We start from the raw sequence: 27,878 nt of genomic DNA, 5'->3' as shown, positions 1-27,878 counted from the left end.
TATACAAGTTGATTGGAATTAAGAAGAACTCTATCTATACTGGGAAAGCGGGTGGATGGACCCAATTTAATCAGCTTCTTCCCTCCACACTCGTAACTGGGTATCTTTGACATAAGTGTTTTTGTTGGAAAATGGATGTGGGCTAATGCAATAAAATTTTTCACTGGACTTTTGAGGGCCTATCCTTCCTATACTGTCCACAGATTGCAATAGAAACAATGAGAAAGAAAAAGTCAAATGCAGAAGATACAAAATCTCTTTTTTAGCTAAATAACCAGCAGTAAGAAATCAAAGCTAAAGAAACCAAAAAAGCAACAAAAACCCACCCTAAATCCAACTGACCATCTGATGACAGAGCTATCCAGTCCAAGAATCCCTTAAGCTATCTGCTTTATGAGACTCCAAGGGCAAAACAGCCTCTGCATTTTGTGTCAAGACTGCAGTGATGGAATACTCTTACAGTGGATTTAGTTCATCCCCATCAGTTCTTCCACCAATACTGTTGGGGGTTTTATATAGTGTTTGGCTTTGAGGCACTGTATTTTGAAGCTCAATTCCCCTTCTTCCTGAAAATAGAAAAGTAATCCTGCTGCCTTTGGGAGAAGAACTTGGCTCAGAGAAGAATTATATTAGCATGACATATATAAAAAAAATTAAAATAAAGAAGGAACTTGCCTGAGAGGGAACAATGATTATTATTTACTGTTTCATAGAGACAATATTTTGTGGCTGTTTGGAAAGTTACCATATGACTCATATGCTTCCTAAGTCTCACTTGAAGGCCCACTGTTTTGTTGCTTTTGCTTGAATGGTTACTTAGAATGAGAATTTCTTGCTTGTCCTGAGCTGAAGCAGTTAAAAGCTGGATGGAACTACCTGTACCTTTCTGATATATGACTGTGTGTACGCACTCAGGCAGCCTGTGAAGTACTAATGGAGGAAGCACAGGCTAAATTTATGCTTGCTGCCTGACATTCTTACAGTAGATGAGTCTCTACTTTAATGACAATCCAGCAAAAGAAATAAAATTTAGCTCAGTTCCCCAGTACCTCCCTCCACATCCAACTCCTTCATATCACCATCCTGTTTGTGTGAACAACTTTCGTCCAACCTTGGATTCAGCAGCAATGTCTGCTGAAGAGCAGCCAAGGAAACATTTCAATTTATGTTGATCTGTTATGAATTTGTGGTAGACTGTAGCAAGTCTCTAGTTGAATGGAAGTTACTGACTCTTAAAAAGAACCTGTTAAGTACAGGAAAATAAAAAGCAAATTGAGGAGTTCTCTTGCTTAATATTGCGTAAGCTGGCTAACTTGTCCTGAATTTGCTTATTTTAAATATTGTGGAAACCTAAATGATCTGCAAATCTTGTTAAGAACTCTAGCTTCTACAAGATGCTAATAAATTGGTCAACCATAGTGTAAAATGTACAAGTTTAAACAGTGTTGTCTTAATACATTGTATCACATACTCTAGCATTTAGATATAAATGTATTTGAAAAAGGACAGGAAGTAGGATAAATGCAACAACATGAGTAGAGTACATATGAATTACATAGATTATTAATATTTAAAGTTTCCTGTTCAAGGCTTTAAATACATTAATCCAGCGATCAGCTCTTCTCTGCTATCTTTATCATGCAGGTCACAGATGTTGCTATAGTAACCTTGCATTACCAATGCAAAGACACTGAAGGATCTGGCTATCTAGATAAATAAAATAATGAAAGGATGCTTGCAACCAGCACCCTGATTACTGTAATGCCTTGGTCCTGTGTGGATTAGGCCCTTGACCTGGAGTGTATGAGAAAGGGTGGCATTCAGAGCTGACTTCCTGTGCAACAGATTAGTCATTACAGAGGTGCAATTCATTGGGAAAAACGATTAATTATGGCACATATGATGTTCATTTGTTACAGTCTTCTATCATAGTGTCAACAGACAGTCTGGTATGGATCCTGTGTGTGAACCTGCTCTCTGGGATGCATACATTGGGTATTTTGAAAACCAAGAAAATGTGGTTTCTGTGAAGCTGAGGTAAGTTCAGGTTATTGACTGCAGTTGTTGAAGCATACAGCCCAGTGCTAGTGGGGACCATGAACTTTGTTTTACAGAGGAAACACTCAGACTGCAGAGAGGTAACAGGCATCATTAAATGCTAGTGCTGGTCTGTCATGGGGGATTTTCTCGGTGAGAAAGGAATGAGAAATTGCAAGTGAGAAGAAACTACAAAGTTCGGAATCAGATTTGCCTGTGAGTTGAATATTCCTGATAGTTATTCCAGGGGCTTGAGGCCCAGCTGAAGATTTGCAGGCTTTTGGTAGGTAGAGGTTCCTTGTGAACTCTACAGGGGGAAAAATCCTAGCTTGTGTCAGTTTTTTTCTATAGCAAGGAAGCTTACTGCGAGAGTTGTGTTTTTCTATCAGGTCTCTGAGTTTTCAGAGAGCACTTCCTTCTTGTAGGAAATTCTTTTAGGAAGTTTGAGGCTTTTCCCCTAAATTGGTTTTATTTAAATATGGCCACTGAGTTCAAAAGTAGTGCAGGAATGCAGGTAAAAGACAGGCAGTAGAGAGTGTAGGCATCATGGAGTAATGATAAATGCTCCACTTCCACTGGAAGCTTAAGTCTCAAAATACTCCTATAGCCACAGCTCATTTGTGCTACCAATTGAAGTTTGCTGGCTAAGCCTGTGAAATACCACTCCAGCCCAAACCCGTGAGCCTACAAAGGAAACCTCCTATTGCTTTAGAAGGGTTCTGTCTCTTTGTTTTTGTCTGTCCCTGAAAAGCCAGATCAGTTTTGTGACCTGCTTTGTTGAGACTGTCAGCCTGCTCGTGCCGAGAGGCTGCTGCTGTCTTGGCAGCTTTCTGCAGGGGGAAAAAGGGAAAGAAAGATTCTGCATCAGCAGTTCTACTTGTATTGCTTTCCTTGCTTCCTTCCTGGCACAGAGATAGTTTGGTTTGTGCTCAAGAACCAACTGAAAAGTTTGGCTGTGAAATGAACTCTTCTCTGGAGAACAGAGAGGGAGTCGAAGATGTAGCATACAACTTCAGACACAAACTTGTACCCATTCCCTCCTTCACATCACAGGCTAGAGAGGGCTATTGCATTAGCTGGTTGTGTTGTTTCACTCATCTATGGGACAGCTCATGAGACAGCAGTTCATAGTTTGAATCCTTGCAGAAGTAAATTGGAATATTCTCTTCTAATTTTGTGATGTAATTAGGTAGGAGAAAACTTGAAAGAAAAGGTGCTCCCACCTTGTTGGTGGGACACAGGAAATGGCTGAGTATTGGTAATTCTCTCATACTGTTGTTTCAATTCAGGATCTTTAGTGTTGTCAAAGGTGGGAGATAGGAAGAACACGTCCCTTACAGCTAACACCCACTTAGGCATCTCAAGATGGTCATTACTTCAGAAGACTAATTAACATTAGACTTGTTGAAATAAAAATTCTCCCAATAGTTCCCACTGGTGTACACAGCAGTGTACACTCCTACAGTGTATAGTGCATGAATCTCTGCTGATAAAATAGGTTCCATCCTTGAAAAGCTCTTATCCATGTTGCTTGTTCCTTGGGTAACCAAGGATTTTCAGGATCAGACAAGTATCTACATTGTTCTTCCTGTCAGAGTTGAGGGAATTTTTTGTGTTTGTTAGTCTTATGAAAATGTAGCCATGGACAATGCACTGCTGAGCATATTTCAAGTTTTGGACTTCAGGGATAAGAGGATAGGAATGGCCCATATGCCTAAGGCAGCTGGGCACCAAAATCAGATGGGTAACTGAATGTCCAACTCTGTGCCTATATCCCTTGGGCAATGACAGAGGAAGTTTGAAGGAATGAGTGTATTTTCTTTTGCTTCCACTAAAAACAGTGGTTTACATATTTTGAAGTGAGTGGTTTACATATTTTGAAGACAGATTGTGTGATGCCTCTATAAGGAATGTTAGTGAAGTGAGTTGCCTGGGGTCACTCATGGGCTCAGTGCCCTTTCTGAGGCTCAAGCCTATGGAATTTGCAGGATATTTTTCAAAATAATTAGCCACATAATCCAACAGCTTGGTATGTTCAAGCAAAGGTATGGGATACAGAATGTCTGCCCAGTGGACTGTGACAATCTCCTTCTAGCTTTTTAGCTCAAAATGGCTGAGAGAACTGACCTTTGAACCTGGTGTTCAGTACTGCAGGTTAAATACTGACCTGGGAGTTGAATGGAGAGAAGGTGCAGTCATTCTCTTCTTTGCCACTGCCTGTGCACAGATGTGAGTCATGGAAGAAGCTGTAGTCTGCAGAGCTGCTTTCCATTGGAAGAGCAACCAGTTGGAGTGGTTCATCCCAGGGCTGCTGCTGAATCTTCAAAAAAGGTCACATAAAAGTCTGTTTATCAAGGAGTGAGGAAGGGTGGAAAGAAATAAAGGGTGAATGAACCATTTTATTTAAAAATTACTTCATGCCTTCAGAGAAGGTCTGGTTTCCCCATGAGGTTGCCAATTTCCCTTAATGCATATCACTTGGAATAAAATGACTTCTGGGTGTAAGGAAGATTTGAATTGTCTTTTCCATATAGCTAAATAATGATTACCTGGGGAGATACAAATGTAAATTGAAAATGAATGAGGTATAGCTGATAATACATTAGATGTATGATATTCAACATGAGGCCTTCAGTCAAAAGAGAAGGCCATCTGTAATAGTTAAAGAGCACTGCAGCAGCTATTTATATTTTAATTTTTCCTCTCTTTTGAGTTGAATTTTATCCTCATAAAAAGTGCAACATTTTTCTGAGGAAACATGTGGCGTGACTTCTTCTTAGATTGCCTAAATGATATTCTTTTTTTTTATAGTTTATGAAGTAGAGGTTGTAGGGATTCTGCTGAATGACTGATCTTCACTAGTTTTCTGGAAATGTGTGATTTTTCCCTTTGCTTTCTTTTCTGAAAAATCTCACTTTGTACAATTGCCATGTGAACAATTCAGAGCATGAAAATATTAAGCCTCATTTCTATGTTCCTGGATTGGAATTGAATTTTTTCTTTTCTTATAGATACATCATTACACCTCACCTTACATTACAGTGAGTCAGACAACGGTGTAGAAGAGGTACTGCTTAGTCCCATGAAGTATCCCCTGTACTTTGCTGAGTGGCAGAGGGCTTGTTTCTTAAACCTAAGCCCTCTTTTTCACATTTAGAAAACAGGGCTGGAATTATGGGTGCTAATAGTGTATAATGCTGTGAATCCTAGTCAGCTGGGGTAAGATTTTACTGGACAAGTGTGCTGGAAGAAGTATGGCCTGCCTCAAATTCCTCTACAGATATTCCCAATGAAAACAAGCAAACTGAAAGCAGCTGGAGACTTTTCTCTCCTGTTTGCTGAAGTCAAGTAGGACTGGTTGTAGTGGGTTTTGCAAATCTCCTAATTTTTCTTCCCATGCAGCAAGAGGGAATCTTTGAAGCTTTGTGTCTTCTCGGGCTAGAGCAGTTCTGCAGTGCTGAAGTTAGTGGCATAAACCATCCACCAATAAAGTGCATAAGCAACAGTGGAATTGCTATTTAATTGAACTCTGCTTTTCTAGTTATTAAACTCCTTGTATGGTTTTTTTTATGCTTAAGCTGTATCATTACACATACCAGAATGTTTGTTGTTACCTGCTATGATTTTGAATAATTCATGGTATTAGTATGCAATTTGGGACCATCCTAAGTTCTCCCTGGAGAAAACCAAAGGTTGCTTCACTGGTTTTGTGTCTTTGAAGGTGAATGGAATGCAGGTTTCTGGTCCTTTATCAGAAAATCAATTTCGAATCAGCCAGACAAATTAAAGTAGGCATAATAAGGGCACAGTATCACAATACATTTGAAATATTTTTATGAAATCGCTTGCTAAGATAGAAATAACATGAGTAATTCAGCCCCAGATCTCTGTAATCAGCTGTGTCTTGTACTTTCAGTTAATTGTTTCCACAGATGTAGTGAATGACAACGTTGTGTTTATCCTATGGCAGTTACTGCAGCTCTCAATTTCATTGTAATTCATTTCCCTTTCGTAATGGATGGGTTTACCAAATCTAAAAATAAATTTTTTTTTTTTTTCAGTCATGACAGGGATTGTTTTACGTGGTTTTTGTGAGTTTCCCTGGAAACAAGAAAACACTTAACTTGGGTCTGAAAAATGCTGTCATGCCAACCATTGTTGTTTCAATTTCTTTGGTTCCAGCTTAAAACTAGATAAATTATATGGCTGAGGAGTCCAACTGATAGCTGGTACTGGCTGGTAGCTTCTGAACAAAGATAGGTGTGGCATGTTTGCTTTGATTAGAAAAAAGTCAGTTGGAATATTCCACAGTGAAAAGTCTCCCTCACTCTGGCATGTGCTCTGGAGTTGCTTCTCTCTGCCACTCTCTGTGCCTTGTTGAACTGACTCCATCTCTATGTTGTCTAAATCAGCCAAGATCTTTCAGAATGCAAGGATGTAATCTTCTTTCTGGCAATCTTCACAGGTAGCTATGAGATATTTTCTCATTTTTCCAAATGGGGAAAATGCTGGTACTCTGAACGTGAAGCAGACCTGTTTAATGTAAAAACAAAGGTCATTCCTAAAGGTTAACTGCCTTATAAATAGCCAGATTGTTCCCTCCACTCACCAAGTTTGCAATCTGCTTAATATATGCACAGTCAGGGAGAAGCTGTAAATATAATGCTAAAAGCAGACGCTTGGAACTATTGCTCCTGCTTCTCTTCAGCTTATGCAACTGTTTGCAGTAGCTTGTTGCCAACACAACTGTTGTGTCCTCATACTTTGGGCTTCATCTTACAAGTCTCCTGAATATGCTGTTCCCATTCCAACACTCTTGAACAGATCTGTGTGAGGAGGTATTGCAAGACCAAGTAGTTAACTGAAAGCCACAAATACATCACCACCTGCTTAAGTCATCAGTCTAGAACTGAGCTAGCTCATGAAGTTATGCCAGCTGGAGTCCTGGTTGAAAAACCAAACTCCTAGTAACCAAACATTTTGACCGTCAGAAGCCTGGACCTCAAATCTTATCCAGGCAGATCATTCCACTTGCTTCTCCCCTTGCAGATGATTGAAGTTCACTCTTCCAGAGGTTTTCCAGTGAGTCTTGCTGATTTTTCAACTGCAGCTTTATGGCACAGAATAACAGAATGTGTGAAGTTGGAAGGGACCTACAAGGATCTTTTAGTCCAGCTCCTGGCCCCAGACAGAACCATCACCAAGAGTCACACCATGTGCCTGAGAGTATCATCCAAACACTTCCTAAACTCTGTCATGCTTGGTACTGTGACCACGTCCCTAGGGAGGCTGTTCCAATGCCCAACCACCCTCTGGGCGAAGAACCTTTTTCTGATATCCAGCCTAAACCTCCCTTGATACAACTTCAGGTCATTCACTTGGGTCCTATAACTGGTCACCACAGAGAAGAGATCAGTGCCTGCCCCTCCTCTTCCCCTCACAAGGAAGTTGTAACTGCAGTGAGGTCTCCCCTCAGTCTCCTCTTCTCCAGCTGAACAGACCAAGTGCCCTCAGCTGCTCCTCATATGGCTTCCCCTCAAGGCCCTTCACCATCTTCACTGCCCTCCTTTGGACACCCTCTAGTAGCTTTATGTGCTTCTTTTATTGTGATGCCCAAAACTGTACAATGTGAGGCCCCCCCAGTGCCCATTGATAGCTGTTCTCTTATCGTCTGCCTATTCTATCTGCATCCATAGCCATCCATAGCCATCTCTCTGCAGACAGACTGAGAAATCTCTGATAGTAAATAACATTCTTGCATGTGAGTCAATTGAAGGTGGTGATGTAGTCCAGGAAATTGCTGCCCTCAAAAATTCCTGGAACTGTGCTTGAGGCATTGTGTAATCTTTGATACCTCTCTGCCACTGTTGATCTCCAAGAAATCCTTATTAAATTATAGTCTATGTATGGCCAAACTTCGCGAAGGAAGATTTGGGAAGGACTATCCCCACGTGGGTGTGCCCTTCCAGCCTGCGCAGTGGATTTTAGGTGAGGCTCAGCGTGTGCAGAACTGGCCCCACCGTTTAAGTCCTGAGGTTCATCTGCCATGGCCGAGCGAGCTTGGACGGTGCCAGTGAAGTCCTCAGGACTAGAACCTACAGCACCCGGCATTTCCCAGGAAGTCTCCCATCCAAGTACTAATCTGCAGCTGACCCTGCTGAGCTTCCGAGATCTGACGGGATCGGATGTCAGGGACACACAAATTATAGTCTAATGCTTTAACAAACTGTATGAGGGAAGGAAGCATTTTATGTAAATTGAGTCAGGGAGTCTTTGAAACTAATTGCTTAAAGTGAGTGGGGAAAGCTGATGGATTGTGATAGACGTACAGAGGGGTTTTTTCTGCTTTCAGAATAGATAGCCTTGATTAACTGGGCTTAGTATAGCACTGCATATATTAACTGAGCATCAGATCGCTCAGGGGATGAGCCTGCTCTGTGCATGAACTTAACAGGCCATGCTCTGAATGTTATTACAGATGTGAATTTAGTAAGTTTAAGAGTTACAGTTCTTGGATAGAACCATTGGTTTTGGTTTACTTGGTATTGAATTATTGTCCAGGCCTAGTGTCAATATTTTATTTGTAGTAAAAATATGGAATTAAATGAAAAAAAAAGGTCATACCTACAGGATGGACCATTTATTCAGAAAAGTCTCAAACCTGGGAGTAATGAAGGAGCGAAATCCTCCTTCACATGTGCTACTCTGCATCAGTACCCCTGAGAGGTGTCAAAGGCTTGTCTGTCAATCAGCCTGCTACTTTACATGCCGAGTCCTGTTTGGTCTTTCTGGTTTGTGCTTGTTGGACATGCTGACTTGTCTACTGGAAGAGCCTCTGATCTTTCTTTGCTGCTGTTCTGGACATGGTCTACCATTCTGCAGGCATAAGCTGCACACCTTGTTCCTGGTACATCACCTTGCATTTAACCACATTTGCATATTTATAGAGAGTCAGTGATTTCATTTCCGTGCTAGCTGGAGGCTAGAGTTACAAGTTAGAGCTACATGCTTGATCTAGAACTGGGATTTGCATAGATGTCTACATGTATTTGGTACCTGAATAAAACATATCACTGTGCCTACCTGCTGCAGCAGGTCAATCTGCTGTTTGTAAGTATGTATAAGTGCGTGTCACGGATCTACAGATACTTCACTTCAGTGTGCGAGCTGGTCACCTGCTGTTGACTTGTATTCCCTTCCCTTCAAAATACCATGACCTAGTTTTAAAGGAAAAAAGATTTTTACAACATCTAAGACTGGATAGTGTCCACACTGTGCCCTATGGGCACTTATGATCCCTGACTATTGCCATGAGCATTTCGCTGGGGTGACAAAGTGAAAAAGGTCAAAGGAACAGGCAGCTGCAAGACAATGTGCTGGAGGGAACTCACAAGTTTACAAAAGCTTAAAACATTTTATTAAAATACAACTAATATGAATGAACTCAAAATATTTTCTATCCAAAAAAACCCCACCAAAACCCTAACCCTAACTTGAATGAATAGGAACCAGTGAATTAAAAAAAACTTCATGAAGATGTCCTTTGTGTCTGACTGTAAGCACCAGGCAGAGAACATGTAACAATTATAGGTCTTTGGAAAAGTGAAGACTAAGATTTCAGTGAGTCTCCTTTAATAGGAAAAAAAGGTTGTATATGAGCCTTTGATGAGCAATGCACAAGGTTATGTAGCAGTCACAGCATATTCTGTCTTATTTGGGACAGAGAGCCAGATTCATCACTGTTACATAAGCCTGCTGACCTGCATATAGAGCTTTGTGGTAATAGGGTTTCAGAAAAATAAATCCTGTTCAGTTTAGCTAACATGAAGATACAAAACCTCATAAAACACGTTCTTTCCAAAAGGGCTTGGTTTTGAAATTTAAATTGGCAGAGCATAAATACCTGGGATAAAAAGGATGGGTGAAGAGGCAATTAATGTGATGCAAGCTCAGTCTGCTGACTCATGGTACAATCTGTGTGTTTAAGGAATGGGACCACAAGATGTGTTGTACACCAGCCATTACAGCCCATTATTCAAGTGATGCAGCATGAAAAAACATTTTATTCTCATTTGAAAAGAAAATGAATAAAATAGAATATTTTTAATTGGAAGTGGCCTACAACCATCATATAGCCTGAAGTGAATGACATCTAGAACTAGAAACAGAAAAAGCTCTGGGGTCACCAGCTTGATGAATCCTGTGAGGATCCTCTGGCTGCCTGGGGTGCCGAGGAGTTGAACATTTCCAGAGCTTCCAGACTCTTGCTTCTTCTCTTTCCGCCTGGTGGGCTACCACAGAGCTGGCAGCCTGAGAGTTTATGAGCAGGGATACTCTGCTCTGAGTTTCTTGGCATCCTGCCTAATGAGATCTGTAGAGGAGCCAGCAGCTTAGGAGTTCTGCAATCTCTGAGACAATCCTGGAGCAGTAACTTCTTTTTAACTCCCACTCTCTGTCAGCCTGTCAGGAGTACAGTTGAAGAACAGGAAAGAGGACCTGGCAGGAAATCAGGTGTGATTTTCTTCAGGGTCATCAAAGTCAAGTGTGCCATTAGAAGTGTTTCTGACCACTTTCAGTAACCCCACACAGAAACCCGAACATGTCAGCACCTGATCCTGAAGGTCCTGCATCCCTTGGCCTTAGATATCATGAGTGCAAAGCTCAATAAGGCAGAAGAGAGGACAAAGAAATATTTACACCATTCCAGTATCTTTGTAGTTGGGATGTGGGTCATCTGCAGCTCTTCACACAGCACTAGTCTGCCTTTAGTCAGTTGGCCTACAAATCCCATTTGTCCTAAGGGTATTGGAGGACATGGTGATTCTAGAAAGACACTTGACTTACAGAATGACTAATATGAGGGTACTGGAAAAGTAGATGAAAAACATGTTGGTTCCCTGTGGTTTTTCCTATACATGCTTTATGATTGACCCTGAGGTCTGTGTCCAAGTAGAGATAGTGGTCCAAATAGTGTGGACAGAATTACCCGGGCACATGTATGTACCAAACATGTACTTAAGTTCAATATAAGTATTGCCAAATAAGTTTTAGCAGCCTGAAGGTTACTGTAATTTATATTTATAATCTACAGCTACAGAGTGACGTTTGAGCAGCTGCAGGTCCCTGCAAGGTGAATATTCTCTGGCTTTTCCCTATCCATATAGCCTTGCGGCTCACTGTCATGACTGTAGCCCCTGCAGGGTGAATTAGGACTAATGATGCAATGTAAAATTGCCCAAATGACAGAGAGAATCTGGGCCACTGTGTTCATCTTGTCTGATTTCCAAACTTTTCAGTGCTCAGGGGGACAAGATTATAACAAAGTTTGACTTCCTGCTATGTAGGTCATATGCTTTCTGCTGAATCCTCCATCACAGGGGTAAAGCTGGGGCATGGAAATTTGCTTTGCCTCTGCAAATGTCAGTGGGAATAGCAAATGCTTTTCTTTCATTAAATAATTTTCAAATAGTTTGATTTGTATAAAACCATTTAGGCTTTTACTGTTGATGGTGGGTCAGAATACATTGCAGTAACAATGTGTTGCAGTTACTAAACGCTGCAGTCTTTAGATTGCTCTGGCTGAGCAAGATTCACTGTTGGTCTGGAGGCTTTGCAGATGACAAGTGGATTGTCTGGCTCTGCCATGGGGTGTTCAAAGGTACCATCACCCTTGTGCTCCTGCGACCACAGCTGTCCATTCACTGTCTCTGCAGACAGGATGTGCAGGCTGATGCACAAATCTGCAGTGGGTTCATCTGAAAGTCTATGATTTACTCCTACACTTGTAAAGATATTGTTGTCATTGCTACTTTAAAAAAATTAAAATCTGGCCTTCTTTAGCAGCTATTCTGGCATTTAACAGAACTTTGTAAAGATCAGGTAAGGAAAACAAAGCAAAACGGAAATGCTAAAATACTTAATGTGCTCCTGTCTTCCTAAGCTTTTGTTATGAGGTGCAGAGCATCTAGAAATCCTCTTCTTCAGATGCTGCTTAATCTGCTGTGGATGTGCATACATCATTTTTCCTGCATGGTTGGAGAGGTAGTGGGATAAAAAAGGCTTTTCTGAAATGTGAATTCACTTGCCCATTTTTCTTAGGCTGGCAGCAGCAAGACAAACCTGCTGATCAGTTACTTGTATGACTGTGCATTTTAAGGAAAGATTTTTCTTTGTTACTGCTGCAGCTCTGTTATAGCAATTAAAAAAAAAGTGTCTAAGGAGGAGGCAATAACTCTGAAAGTGTCTTTGATGACTAAATATTATACTCTAAATATGCAGTGTTGCTGCTGATTTTTCCAGTCTCCTGTGAGTCATAAAATCTTGTCTTGTATTGAGTGAGCCATTCTTAATGACTTTGTCTTTAAAAAAAAATGGCTGTGATTCCCCCTAAGTCAAGTAATTTAAATGAATCTGTTTTCTGTAGGACATTTGTAGTACTTTTCAGATCATTAAAATCCCTGAAGGACAGTGGGCAGGTCTGCATTTGCAGGCATCTCTGCTGCCCCCAGGACAAAGCCCATGTGGCCCAAAGGTTACTGTGCCTTAGATGCTTATAACCCTCAGTCTTCGGGGCAGCTGTTACCCATGCAAATGTGAATGGGACTGCCTGGGAAGGTCATCTGGTAAAGAGAGAGCATTCTCCAGAGACTGATGGGCTCAAACATCCTCTACTTCCAAGGGCCTCATTTTGTCCTGCTCACAATTTGTGCTCCTCAATCCCAGCAGGACTTTCAGATTTTCACGGTTGTGCATAACACCTTGACATGAAGCTTGCTTTTATCAGATTCATGGCTGTTACCTATTGCAAATATATCTGTTGGCAGTGGTGTTCAACAACTGTTCTGTGAGAATGATATTGCACATAATCAGCAGAATCTAATAATGAAGATTTCAATGTTAAGGGTACCTCTCTGAGAAACTGTAAGGGAAATGATTTGGAAATAATGAAGTTGAATGCACTAATATTGCTTTTTTATTGGGGATGGGTGGGTGGGCATTGTGGAGACAGGAGCTGTGGGACTTTTGTGTTTCAAACTGTCTGTTGCATATCCAGCACGGGAAGAAACACTGTATGTCCCACTTGTAACTGGATGTATTATGGTGCTGAAGCACTAAGTGAATTACATTAGATGTGAAGTAATGGTTGTGAATTGTTGTTACTGTCTGTTACTGTTGGTAATTTTTTGATGATGCTCACTTCTTTAACTAAGCTCAGCGAAACATGCATGTGATGGGAATTGTCTCCCATTTTTGACTTGACAAGATAATCCTTTTGGAATTTGCTTTTTCACTGTACTGTTTTGTGATGTTTCTCAAAAACAATGTGCCTGCTACATAGAAGGTACCACTCTGCCATTGTATTTGGACCTGTCATGCTGTTACTGTCTCTATAGTATGACGTTAACTCATTTGGTTTAGTCTTCAAGTCCATTATGATTGTCTTACTGGGAGAAATGTAAATAACACTAAATTCATGTGCATAATTTACCACCAAAAAACTACCTGTATTTAATAAGTGCTGGTAGATTTTCAAAGCTAATAAAAGCTCTGGGATATATAAATGAGGCAGTACCATTACAGGAAAATCAAATCAGCCAAGTAAATGGAGTCCCGTAGAAGATCCTTTGAATACAAGGGTGGTTTAATTGTTTCTTATTTTAAGTTGGAATAGGGCCTTACTTTAATTAGGACTAGCACTGGGTGAACTCTATCGTAAAAAAAAAAATCCAGCTGGTTTTTCCTTTTCGTGTATGTGTGTGTTCCAACAATCTGTGATCAGTCTTCAAGGTTTCCTAATTTGTCATTTTAAATTCTTAAACTGCCTCCTATCAGCATGTTTCACCCTAAGCCTCTTGGCAAGCTGGCTAGCTTTGGCTGCACGTCTAAGATTTTGGGTTAGCAATTGATCTCATAAGTGTGTATGTTACTGCTGCCTGCCTGCAAAATTGTGGAATATTTGATGAGCAGGAAGTTAGACATCGGGATTCTTCTGTAAGCATTTGCATCTCAAAGCTGCAAAGGATTGCAAGGATCTTGTTCTAGAAGACATTTTTGAAAGTAAATACATTATATATACATTGATAGGCCATTAACAGAAGAAACTGACTTCCAGAATAACATTCAGCATGGCAATGAGTTCAACTGTCCATGCACATTTATAAGATTCACATTTGCAACTCCTCTTCACTGTGATTACCCAACCCTAATTAAGACTCTTAAGTTGTTCTCTAAGCAATGTGAAAATTAGTGTCTCTCTGTGTGTGACATTTTTCTGAAGAGTTATGTAGCATTAAATAGCAGCACTGCTTGTATGTTGTATATTGACCATATTCTACTGTTAATGAAAATAATGTATTTTTGCATAGCGTTTGAGTAAGACAGTCCTCACTTATGATTCATGAATTCATTTGCCACAGTTTCACCTTAGTTACACTGTTAGTTTCATAATAAAGAAACTGACATAAAGCCAGAGCAATGATGTTGAATCAGGTCTATAAATGTAACACTGTTTAGTATTTAATGTTTTTTATTAAGCACAAAAATTTAATTTTCTAACATTCTAAGAGAATATAATTTATTTATGGTTTTCAACATTCATGATTGGTTAGTTGGTTGCTGTTTTTCTTTTCCTTGGAAGCAATTCCTTTCCTCTGAGTTATAGGCAAGCTCTGTTGGCCTCTGGTTGTAATTGGGATCGATGTGTCTTCATTCAGAGTTTAATGAGATTCACACCTCTTCATCTCCATTGTGAATTCATCAAGTAGAAATGAATTTTAGAAGCAGCAGTTTGTGAATGAGACTACATTGAATACTGTTTGATTTTCTTTTTTTTTTTTTTGCAAACACCAAAATCCAATGTTTTTGCAAAGATCAGTATGCTCCTGGTTATATAGCTTTTCTTTACCAAACAGCTGAAGGATCCCATGTGTATTATGGCAAAATGCAGCTTTGCATGTTTCCTTTCTTGTAATCACTTTCTTGTTTGCCAGTTTTTCTATTTGCAGGTAATCAAAATTTTTCTAAGTAAATATGTTTATATTCTAAAATAAGGTTCTATAAAACACACATTAAACAATTTATGGTAGATAATTTTCTATTGAAGTGTGGGTGTGCCACAGACACATTAATTTTTTGTAATTAATAGAAATTATAAAATGACTGTATGCTCATGATCATATTAGTTAGACCAAGCAAAATATCTTCAATTTCATTCTAAAACATTAAAGAACAGCACAAGCCCTCATGCCTGGCATTTTCTCTCATTTGTAGCTCTAGAATAGTGGTAGAAACTAGTGGTGCTGCAGTGGTACTAAAGAAAGGATAATCTGTTACCCTCGATAAGGGCAGAGACATAGCAGAGTACTTTTTATATTTTACAGCAGAAACTTTTCTGGTGGTGCATTGTATCTTATTCAAATATTTGTTCAAAATAGCAAAAATATGTATTTCTTTGCTGGATATAATGAAATTTCATTAATTCCTTGAATTTTGCAATTTCTTCACTTTAAATACCTCTAGTGATATAAACCAGTGGAAATATGGTGTTTCTGGCCCTGCACATTAGAACTGAGGCACTGAGCAGCCAGTGCATACTGGTGACTTTAGATCTTTAAAGCTGTGTTACAAACTGAAGAAATGTTCCCAGTAGGCATTGACTGATACTATTCCGACGTCAGACTGGAACAACTGGAATTGCATGATGGTCCACCACCTAAACCCACCCCAGAGATGAGAGATTATTTAAATATGTTTTGACAGTGGTATCACCATATTTCATGTCTTCTCTCAAATTATCATAATAAAATAACATCCTCCTTTTTCTGTCTTTGTCTTCTAAATGGAAGGAACCGTTTAACTTAAAATCCCATGTGTGCGTTCATTCCAGTTGGATTCAATGATATGAAAAGTCTTTTCCAATCTAAATTATTCTAAAAATGAGCATAGGCACTCCCTGAAGACGCCATAGTAGATTTTGGGAATGCATGTGCAGTCCTGCAGCTCTTAGTGTTTGTCCTTCCAGCCCCAATGTTTTTTGTCTTTAAAGTACCTGCGCTGGCTCATTCCTTTCAAACTTTGATGCACACTCTGAAAGTTTTTGCAAAGTCTTTACTGCTGTTCTTAAGGAGAGGGAGATGGCTTCCATCCACCCTATGCTTTGCAAGGGATGGATACCATAGACCCTGGCAGTGGGCACAGACTTCTGCTCTGCAGGGAATTGATTGAAGCTGAGGAGTCAAACACGACAGCCATCTTTAGGAGAAGGTGCGTGGTCAGCACTAGTTCTGTTCCACCAGTATGAGCTGAGGTGGATGAACTTACTGCAGAGCAGTCAGTACTATTTTGATCTTTATATTCTTTGTATTGTCTGTCTCTGAACAAGCTGAGCTTCATTAAAAATGGTAGTTTAGATACTTGAAGGAGTGGACTACTTGCCCTGTGAAGAGAGGTCAAGGGATGTAGGCTGGTTCATGCTGGAGAAGTGCCAGCTTTGGGGGAACCTCACAACAACCTTCCTGACCCTGTGAGGAAGCAATTTAGAATCTTACAATCATAAAGAATATGGAGCCAGGCTCTTCACAGTGGTGCATGGAGAGAGGGTGAGACACAGAGGGCATAAGATGAAACAAGAGAAGTTCAGACTGGATATAGGAAAATCATTTCCCTCTTGAGGAGAACCCAGCAGTGGTACAGGCTGCCCAGGGAGGCTGTGCATTCTCCCAGGACATTTTCAAAATTTGACTAAGTAAACCCTGAGCAAACTGGTCCAGCTTTGGAACTGACTATGATCTTAAGTTTCCTGGTGCTTAGCACAGGATGAACAAGGACAGAGGTGAAGGGCTGGGAGCAGCTAGAACAAATAAATGCTGGCAGCTCAGAGAGGTGGTAAAAGATTGGAGAACATGAAGTGAGTGCATGAACATGGATCACTGGAAATGACTCTGTCCTGGCTTAGAGAGCAATGCATAGTCATCACTTTTATGTTGCAAGGTTTCCTTCAAGGTTTCAATGTCACAGAGAAATCAGTTTTGTTTAATGACCTTCCACATTAGCAGTTCTTTGTGTTGGTGACTTAAATTGATTTTGCCTGTGATGTGAAGGAGCACAAGCCCAGCCTCTGCATCGTTGCTCAACCATGTGCTTTAGCCCTACCAAAGAACAGGAGGACAGCAAATTTCTGAGCATCAGAAATATCCATGTTGAAACCCTTAGATCCACTATTGATAAAGACTCAGCTGTTTTCTGATCACTGTGATGCATGGTTGGAATCTGCATCTTTGTGTTTAAGCCTGGGAAATACCTGGTCGATATTTTATTTTGGTAAAGTGACATCATTAAGGCCTTTCTTATTTTCCTCAAGCTTTTCACAACACAGTCTTCCTCCCTGACCAGAATAATTACCAGACAATTCATTAGTGATTTATGTTTCTTTTGCCAAACTGCTTAGATAGATAAGTGTCATGAAGAAAAATAATAAGAAAAGGGTGGCAGATTCTGTCAGGGAAATCTGACTTCAAGGAGCACAAGGTTTCATAATGACTTTGGGTGGAGAATAAAAGGAGGGATGAATAATGTCACACAGGAAGGAGCAAGGATAGACAAAGAGAATGAAAGGAATGTGAAAGGGAAAGTGAAGCGTCTGACAAAACAAGAAAGGAAATATAATTGGCAGCTAATGTTTCAAGACAAAAAATACTAAAAATTGAAGGAAAAAATATGTAAATATTGACTTTTACATTTGTAAATGCTCCTTAGTCTAGCAAATATTAGTTTGGCAAATATAGCAGTAGTACCTGGGGCTTTAGTAGATGACGCAAAGAGAAGAAATTCCAAAACCAGTTTTGTTTGGATCCACCTACAGCAGAGGCCGAAATAATGTATAATGTCTTACAAAGGCTGTGGAAAGCTCCTGGTGTTGTTTTGAATTAGAAGCAAGTCTGAACATTTGCCATCCCCTGATCCAAGGCAGAGATTTGAATCTGGGAGTATGTAAGGGCTCTAAATGTCTCTTATCACAAGGATTCCTTGATGTGCTCCTGCCCAGTTGGCACTCTCCTGGCTCACTGACTTACTTTTGCATATCTCACTGGTTTTGTGTCCTACAATAACCCATCTAGCTGGTTCTCCAAAAATAATGACCTCCCCTTTATTACTTTGCCCCACTCTGTAGGATTTTTTTTTTATTTCTGTCCTTCATGCTTGGAAAAACCTTTTCATACTAAAGTACAGCCCATAAAGGCTCTCTTCTTTCCCAGTTTTTAATTTCTCTGTTTTGAGGGGCATGTTAGTGATTAGGAAATATTTTAGTAATGACAGTTAATTACTATCACCAGTTGATTATTATAAGAATTTTTAAAAAAATTCTCTATGTTATTATCCTTTCTTGTTCTCCTGATGTACTAAGATGTATGTTTCTCCAGTAGACATCAAGTTTTAGCTAGAGTTAACTATGCAGGCAGTGTATTATTGGTGATACTTAACAGGAATTATGACAATCTCAATAAAAATTGCAAAGCCTGATAAAATATTTTGCAGGTTTTGAAACCTAATATCTGAGGAAGGATTCAAATGGTGAATATTTCTCTGAGAAATGTCATAGAAATTGGACTTGCTTGGAAGGTTGGATTTGTGATGTCATTCCTGAGTTGATCTTTATTCACAAGACTACTGTAGATCCCTGCTCAGGCAATTATGGAATAGTGTTGGGAAGATGGCAGGGAGTGTTTATTTCCATATTGTCAAATGGATGTTTGTCTTGTGTACAAGGAGGAGGAGCAAAAGTGAAAAGTATAAAACTGCTCTTCATCTTAAATCAGTAAATCATGGGAGAATGTCTCAATATGTTCTGGACAGTTCAGTTTCTACAATGTGCTGCCATTATGCTATGTTTGTATGGAAGCATCCAGACACAAAAATGCTTCATTTGACCTTGAATGAATAACAAGTCCTTAAATTTTGAAAATTCAGATATTTATCTTATGCTTTTGTCTTTTTTTTTTACTTCTCTTCCCCCCCTCGCCCCTCCTTCCTCTTGTGCAGGAAAGTGTATCAGTCACACAGAAAAAGCAGTAGAGCTCTGAACGAATGAAGCAATGTGCTTTGACCTGGTGGTGACTGCAGCTGCTACGTTATGTGGAAAAATGAAAAGTGCCCTGAATTGCCATCTGTGATGCTTTAGCCACCTCCTGTAGTGGAAGCTGGCCATGTGGGACAACCCAGTGTGTGGTTTGAGACTGAGTGTTGTTTTGTTTCCTTGGGATCTCAGCATTTGCATTTTAAAGCAATTACCAAGTTAAGCACAAGCTTCATGTTCATGGGTCTGGTTGTGTGGGCATGTAATATCTTCAGCCTGATATGGCTTTGAGCATTCCTAAAAGAGGCTTTGAACTGAGTTGGGATGTTTAGTATTTCTGAGGATGCAATACTTGAGGGTACAAACTGTTTAGCAAGTGGGACAGAATGGCATTTTTACAAGGGTAAGTAGGAACTGGGAATATACTTCATGTGCACTGAGAGGCACTTGGAACATCAAAATGCTGTGTCCTAATACTCTGAGTATTTCAACTGCATGAACAGGCCACACTGAATTAACTTTCAGAAGAGGCATTTGCAGGCATACATGCTTTTGCTGAAACAGGTGGGTTTGTGCACACTGGTTGGTAATAGCACACATGATGCAAACACAGTTTGCAACTACACTGCACAATACAGATCACACACACTGTTCACCTCTGAGTACCATTTGTGAAGGCAGGGAGACGTGGATGCAGGCACAAGACTTGTGGATAAGGGGTTGTATGGGTGCATCCACTGATTCTCTAACTAAAGGCACACAGCACTGTTAACTCAGTGGCAATACTTGTGCTGACCTGAATGGCAGCAGCCATGGGTACTGCTCTCAATCTGCCTCTTATGTTGTGGTGCACCTTCAATTCTGATAACTGTTTTATGACTGATATTTCCCTTTTTATTTTTAAATGTTGAGCTAACTGCTAGGATGTGCTGTCTTTACAATGCTTAGTTGCCCAGAAATTACAGATATAATTTGAAAGGAAGCAGAATAATAATAATAAACTGTGGAATCCCAAATCAGATTAATGTAAAGTGCATTTCTAGATTACGATTAGTAACAAGATCACATGTTGTCATGGTAACACTTGAAGCTTAACTACAAGTTCCTAAAATAAAGCAATGACATATGTGTAGACTTCTATCTATTTGCATACTATCCACCTGAAAACCTACATCATTTCTACAACACTCAGGCAATTAAACCCTACTCTTTCCTTCTGAATTAAGTGTTGAACTAAATTATTAGGCCTCTTTCCTAGTATTTGTGCATAATCTCCCACCATAAATTTTAAATGTTGGTAAAGAAGCTGTCCATTTTGTAACATCTTAGGCTTTCTGCCTTTTGGTTTCATTTTAGAACCATTAGCATATGGAATGTAGAACACATTTCATTCTTTGTGGTTTTATGACATCGATCTTCTTGAAATTCTACCACTTTCTAATATGAACATTGTCTCAAAGATATTGGAAAAGTCTGTGTTTTAATTAAATTGATAGACTGATGGATATGTTTCATGTGGCTGAGGGCTGGGAATTTAAATCCCAAGTTTACTTCAAATTATTGTAAAAAAGCAGTAAACTTTTATTGTGAAATTCCTAGCTAAGAAAGAGAGCCTAGCTATTATCTTCTAGTTGCCTTACAGTGAAAAGTGTTGTCTATTTGTTACAGAGTCTGTTTGACTTTCTGTCAGTAAGCAGAAGTTAATTTGTTTAATGTGCTGTCTATGGTAAAGGTGCCAGGAGATACTTTACATGTATTGTCATTTTGTGTTAAACTTTCACAGAATGCAAAATTGGGCACTTTGTTCTGATTGCTTTATATGCACAATACTGCTTTGACCAAATTCTTTAGTCAAAATTAAGATGCTGCAAAGTTCTATGTAAGTAAATACAATCTCCTTCTGTCACCTTAAATAGACAAAATGGGCAGTGTTATATAGAAAATATGATTTCTTTGGCAGTTCACTTATTTATGTATACTCTACTGTATAGAGCATTGGAGGATATTGAAAACATAGCTTACAGGTTGCTCTTTATGCAACCTTTAAATCCCAAATTCTGTTCTTCACACCACTGTGAATGGCAAATGCTGAGAGTACAATGATTGCCTCCAGCATGATAATCATGTTACATTCAGAATAATACAGTTGGCGGGAAATACTTCACATACACAGCAGAGATCCCAGGATAAAGCTCCTGCTAAGGTATGGCTGATGTTTATCCTTGCGGAAAGTGCAAAGTCTGGTTTGTGTTTCATAAATCTACCTGTATTTCTCACTTGCAGATGAGGCTTTTTAGTATTTGAATTTACTATTGTTGTGAGGTGGAAGGAGGGACATGTGCATGCTAGGTTTTGCCACTAATCCTTTGGAAATCCTTTAGTGCCTTAAGGAGGCAGAGGGGGAACAGACCTTAGGATTACAGAAACATGTTCAACCTGCTCTAGCAGAATTCCTTTAAAATATATTGTGCCTTTGGCTTCAAAAATATTTGCATTAGAAATCAGTAGCCATGGGATTATGGACAGGAATTTTTGCCCCTGTACAAATGTTAGGACAGACAGCATACTGTTTCTTACATAGGATGTGAATTAAAAATATGGCTAGCTTAAATTCTACTGTTGGGATCCATGCATAATATGAAAGTTGCAAGGTGCAGTTAAAAGCCAAAAGAAAAAAAAAAGGAGAAAGTTTAAATATACTGGATGAAATGCTTGCACCACTCAAGTGACCGGCAAATTTCCACTGGCTTCCCTGGGACCAATATTTCATGCTTGCTTCTACTTGGCTTAAGAAATTTTCACATGTGATAGATAACATGGGCATCATGCTCTCTTCAACACTGTATATGCACATAGGGAAGGAAAAAAGAGATTAGTAACTGTGGAGACCTGCCTTGATTTGGAGTTGTTTGGATCTGTGGTATAAATCTCTGTTCACTGTTGTTTCTCTGTGTAACTCTTGCTGTGGGAATATTAATATGCAAATGTAAATTCCAATGTGAGTGGTTACTGTGCAGTGTGCACAAACCAATGCCAAACAACTACATTTCTCTACTCTCTGAATTGTGCTCCTTTTGAAAAAGAGGGAAAATGTTGCTAACATATGAAAACCACTCTTGTGCCAAAAAAGTCTGCGTGAGGCAATTAATGTACTCACTGATGGTCCCTAAGCAGCTCTTTGAAAAAGTTGAATAAGCTTTTAGCTCATGAGTGAATTTTATCTTCTAGGAATTAAGACAAATTTCCTGAAAAAAAAAGAAAAAAAAAGAAAAAAATGAAGGCTGAAAATCAGACTGGTGGTGGTCTTCTGTTTTGCTCCCTATGATGGCAAACAAGTTTTAAAGAAAATGTAAATAGTTTTAAAAGAAAATCATTACATGGTTCACAGTATGTAAGACAAGACACAGCATGGATCAGATTTTTATAGCTTATTTATAAATTACACTTCTGCCTTTTGTCTGGAACTTGGAAAAGGAAACCATGTAAATCAAATAAGGAGTGAAGATTTACTGCACGCATTTGCTGACTGAAACAAAAATATTTCCCCACCTCTGGGATGAATAATATACAGAGATCTTGCCTTTTGAGCTTTAGTGCTGTACAATTATTTAACTCTTTTGCACAGCCAGCAGAGGAGTGGTAACCAGTGGTCATGAGCATCAGTTCTTGGGGCCACAAATTCATTTGAAGAGGTACCAAAGAATGCACAAAAAGGCTGGGGTTTATGACGTGATACTGATTAAGCAGGTGTACCAGATACGGGAGGGTGGGGTAGGGTGTTTGTAAATAAATGCAAAAAGGTTTATACTCTCTCCCATGACCACACTGTAACTGGGTGTCAAATTACTTTCAGCTAAGTGAGAAGCTTCAATAATATGAGAGAGGCCACTTATATTTTAACTGTTCCATTAAAACCTTCTGGATGACTTTTCAGCAAAGTTTTCCACTCTAAGACATTTGCCATTAATGTCAACTGTACATATGTACTCATTTTCATTGTAAGTAGGGATAATACATAATTGTAATGAAGTCACAAAGTCTATTTGATGATTATCAGAGATTTGTAACTCTCACTTAAATTATGTAAGATATGTTGACATTTTATCTTGTTAACAAGATGTATTTTTCTATGTTAGTCAAATGTATAATTTGTATAATTTTGTATATTAAATGTATGCATATTTTAAATTAAAAACTTCAAATTTTTATTATTTTAACTTTAAAATGGTGACAGATCTTCTGAGATATATTTGTAAATACAACTGTATCTGTGGATAGTAACCCAGGAATTCTCAGTTTTGAGAAATGGACCACCTGGTCTTCTAACAGGGTAAGAAAACTGCTACATCTGGGGTCTTGCTCCTCTTGATAGATGAGCTTTCATTCTCCTTCTGCTGATTTAGTGGAATGAATGTGAATTAGCAGAATACTATGAACTGGATCACTGCTCAGAACATTAGTAACCTGAGCCTTCCCCAGCTTGTAGAATTTTGTATCCCCATTTCCTACATGTCGGGAGACAGTCCAAATCACCAATCCATGGGACAGGGAGGAGGAAACTGCTGGCAGAGATACACCAGTCACATGAAGCAGAGAGGGAGACTGACTCAGTGACTTGGTGACTCAAGTCACTCTTCTGGGAGAAAGAAAACTTTGGTCTCCTTTCACACTCACTCCCTTTGAAACTGTTCATCTTTTTTGTCTATTGATTCTGTTGCAAAATGCGCAATAGCAAAAATAGGTGCAAAATGTATGTTGCATATTCTTTGAGCCCCTGCACCAGACAAGTCCTGTGCTAGCTCATGACGTTCACACTATTGCAAGAAGAGCTCCAGCTACAACTGAAGCCGAGCCAGTATGTGGTATCCTTGTTGCTGTACTTTTGTCCAGATGTTGTAGGTTTTGTTGTGTGAAGCAAGCATGTCTCTAGGTTTTATGCTCTCTCTCATCTAGACTATTTGGAATAAAAGTCCTACAGGAAGAGGGTACACTTTCAATCAAGTTTGGTCCTCTTTTCATCAAGGAAGGTCAAGACAGGAAGAGATACACTGTTTGCGAGACAATTATACCAAAGCAGTGTATAATCCTCCAAAGTTGCACACTTGTTTTTAGGGAAACTCACAGGATGGCAGGGCATCAGGATGTAACTGGCTCTGCTTCTGTAGCACCTAAAACTGCAATTTTATCTCTTACTGAACAGAAGGACATTATACCTCTGGTATATTAGAACACTTAGATTTTAATAAACTAAGAGCTACACTATGAAAAAACCCAAACATTTAAAAGCAAAGAAAGACTCTGGTATGATTTTATGCTTACTTCTAACTAGAAAGTTTCATGCTGTTTTCTTAAGCATTGATATGTTCTCTGAGTCTTGTGATCTTCTGATGTATCAGCATTAAGATGAATGTCCTATCAATATTGAAAAAATAGCATTATTCATTTTTATTCCAAAAAACTTCAGCAGCTTTAGAAATCTGAACAATGTTATCTAACTAGATCCCAAGTGTAAACAGAGTCCATCTTTCCTGGCTTTATGGATGTTAAATAAAAGATGATCTTCATTTAGCAGACACATGCGCTATGTGCAGCATACTGCACCTACTATGGGACCATCAGAAGTTTTTATTCTGGAGGTACAAATTAATGTCTTGATTGCAAAGAAATAACTCATAAATAATTTTTCCAATATTTGTGAAGACAAGCAGGTCACACATCACACTCCATGTGCCACCTACATATTTCACTAACTGTCAGGGTTTGGTGTCCTGTGGAGGAACAAATTGACTTTCTTTCTTTCCAAAACGATCAATAAATCTCAATGTTACCACCAGGAACAAAAAAAATCAATATTGGTCCACATATAAAAAAAGACTTTGAGGAAGTAACAATGCAACATCCTACTAGCTATACTTATTTCTTCACACACCAGTGAAACCTCCATATGATATTAATGTGTTAATCTGGAAGTACAGTTTAATAAGTGAGCTGAGGAATCCTGGGCAATATATGCTCAGAAATGTCAGACATGACTAAAATCAGTGCATTAATAACCAATAATAGGTGAAATTTTGTGCCTAATTTCCTAACTCCCCTCATGTGAAGAACACCCACAGTGTTGAACGCACACAGAGGGCATTCAGGACAAGACGTACCTCTGCATTGTAACAAATGCAGAAGAGAAAGATACTTTCCTTTGATGCATTTTGGCAATGCTCAGGTATGTCACATCACTGCTTTTTCACATGGTTTGGGTCCATGGGTAGTTGTTAATGAGAAGGATGGTCATCTGCACTAATTTCTTATGAAATCTCAGGGATCTTTGTTTTAAACCTTCCACTTCTCCTGATTTCTAACTTGCAATTTTTCTTGTGCTGGGACCACCAAGTATACAGACAACAGTGCTGTATGGCTGGGCTTGTATTCAAACAGCTTAAGTATGTTGTACATGAGCAGCAAACAGGCCTTGTGATTGATCAACTGCTTCAAATTTGCTTTGTCATGTAATCGATCTCAGAAGAGTTTGTTCCAATACATTATTTCAAAGCAACATAAAATGTTCCTTATGTAACTACTGGGGTAGTTTAAGGCTGTGACAATTGCCTGAGATTGGCTGCATGTGCAGGAGAGGAGGGTCCAAGGACTTGTGACTTCGGTTGATGATCTCCTTGGGCATTGTAAGACACGTAGGGGCATAAAGATGGACTTTCTGAACTGGGCTATGCTGAGAACTGAGGGTTACACACGCTCCACCTCTCCCGAAAAAAAAAATCCATTCTTTTTCCGGGGAACTTGCATCCCGCACAGCGAAACGAAGCCCTCCCTTGGCTGCCTCTCTTTGCCGAGACCAAAGCCAGACAGGAGCCGGCACGGGGAGCCGCCCGGGGTGCTGAAGGGACAGCTCCGGGGGGTGCGCCCTGCTCGGGCCGCTGCGGGGGAACGCGGGGGGGGGGCCCGGCCGACACCCCCTGCCTTCTCAGCCCCTGCCCTCCGCGGGGCCGGGCCGACACCCCCTGCCCTGCGGGGCCGGCGGGGAGGTGCCGCGGGTCGCACACTCGGGCCCGCGGAGCCGCCGCCCCCCGGCGCCCCATCCCGATGGCAGTGCCGGCGGCTTAGGCAGCGCTCGGCGCGATCACTTCCGTGTCAGGGCCGGCACCCTGCCTGCTGCCCGCACCCTGCTGCCTCCACCCTGACGGGGCCGGGCGCCCTCCGCCGCAGCGGGGAGCGGCAGCCGGAGTCGGCGGGGCGGAGCAGAGCCGCCACCACCCCCGCGGGCAGCAGCTGCTGCGGCAGGGACAGCGCCAGCCCCCCTGCCCGGGGGCTGGTTGTGCTGCCTCCCCGACCCCGGCCATCGCTCTTCCCTCTCCCCACCGCTCCTCCTGCGGTCGCCGACCGCCCCCGAGCCGGCCCAGAGCGGGCCCGCCCCCCGCCCGCACCGGGGGTGCCGCGCCCCCCGCCCCGCCCGGGCATCGCCGCAGCCTCTCCCGCGGAGGGGGCGGGCGCAGTGTCAGTGTGCAAAGTGGTGGAAACTCCCTCCGACTTGCTCTGGGAAGATTTGTAGCTTTTGTGGCTTTTCTCTTTTTGGTTTTTGTATTTTTTTCCCTCTGCCCCGAAGTCACGCCACCAGCAGGTGACCGGCGCCCGGCCGCCGCAGGACAGGGCCCCATTGGCACCGGCTGTGTGTGCATGCGGCGAGCCCCCTCCTGCCTCCTCCCCCTGCCTCCCGCCCCCCGGATCATTCTATACCGGGGGAGCTGTGCATTGCGGTCCCTGCTCGGGGAATCGCTGCTGCTCTTCTCATTCGTCAGGGGCTTTCCAATCACCTGCCTCTGCCACCCTCTCCGCTCCGCTCTTTGTACTTTATTTTCACGTGCTCTTTACTAACACGGCTATTTTTAAATCCCGCTCGGATTTATTTCTCTCTCTTCCTTTCTCTCTTATTTCTCTTCTTTTTCCTTTTTTTTTTTTTTTTGCCGGGGGGCGGGAGGGGGGTGGGAGGTTAACGTTTGCATCTCCCTAAGGGAAAGAACCCACCAGCCAACCCAGCTCCGCCACTGCTGCATGCATCCATTCATTTTTATGGTCACTAACAGCCTATCCCGCTAGTGGAAGGTGCAGAGAAGTGGGAGGCAGGGAGAGAGAGAGAGATCCGGACAGCGAGAATGGCCGAGAGAAAGAGGAACTGGAATAAAGAAGATGACCTGCCTGTGTATCTTGCTAGGCCAGGCACAACAGCCCAGACACCGCGGCAGAAATACGGAGGGATGTTCGCCTCCGTGGAGGGGGCCTACGAGAACAAAACCATCGACTTCGACGCCTACAGCGTGGGGAAGAAGGGGTCCCGGACCCCGCGGAGCGGCAGCCGGCACGACATGCTGGACGGAGGGGACAACTACAGCGAGACCGCCAGCGACATCAGCGAGATCTCCGGCTCCGTCATCAGCTCCCCGGGAGACCGGGAGGACAAGACCCCGGGCGTGGAGATCAAATATCCCACGGGGAAGGAGCTGCTGCAGGGCCAGGACAATGGACAGGTGAGCGGGGCCCTGGCAGGGGGGAGGGAGCCGCCGCCCCCGCTCGCCGCCTGAGCCGAGCCGAGCCGAGCCGAGCCGAGCCTGCCGCACTGTGCCGAGCCTAACGGAGCCGTGCCGTGCCGTGCCGCATAGCCCCGGTCGCCGGCGCGGGGGGACAGTGGCCACCAGCGCGGGGCAGTTTCGGCACGCCAGGTGGGGGAGGCGCGGCCCTCTCCTCTCCGGCACACTGATGCTCC

General features: G+C 41.3%; 2 protein-coding genes across 5 annotated transcripts in view; both read left to right on the top strand.

The window, feature by feature from the left end:
- Positions 1–19,749, top strand: part of C5H4orf50 (chromosome 5 C4orf50 homolog) — an 83,207-nt gene extending 63,458 nt beyond the window's left edge. For 2 of the 4 annotated variants that reach the window (XM_071556824.1, XM_071556820.1), the window contains one exon: positions 19,075–19,749. The gene's annotated coding sequence lies outside the window, so the exon portion shown is untranslated. Of the gene's footprint in view, positions 1–1,919; positions 1,987–19,074 lie in introns of those variants that run through there. The other 2 variants (XM_071556821.1, XM_071556822.1) reach the window with 2 other exon arrangements.
- A 6,903-nt stretch (positions 19,750–26,652) lies between these two features.
- Positions 26,653–27,878, top strand: part of CRMP1 (collapsin response mediator protein 1) — a 49,951-nt gene continuing 48,725 nt past the window's right edge. Inside the window, exon 1 of the mRNA XM_071556818.1 lies at positions 26,653–27,642. Coding sequence (XP_071412919.1) covers positions 27,271–27,642 — 372 coding nt within the window. The 5' untranslated portion in view covers positions 26,653–27,270. The remainder of the gene's footprint in view (positions 27,643–27,878) is intronic.

Source organism: Pithys albifrons, chromosome 5 (assembly GCF_047495875.1).
Source record: "Pithys albifrons albifrons isolate INPA30051 chromosome 5, PitAlb_v1, whole genome shotgun sequence".
Classification (NCBI taxonomy): Eukaryota; Metazoa; Chordata; class Aves; order Passeriformes; family Thamnophilidae; genus Pithys; species Pithys albifrons.
This window is presented reverse-complemented; position numbering and strand designations above follow the sequence as displayed.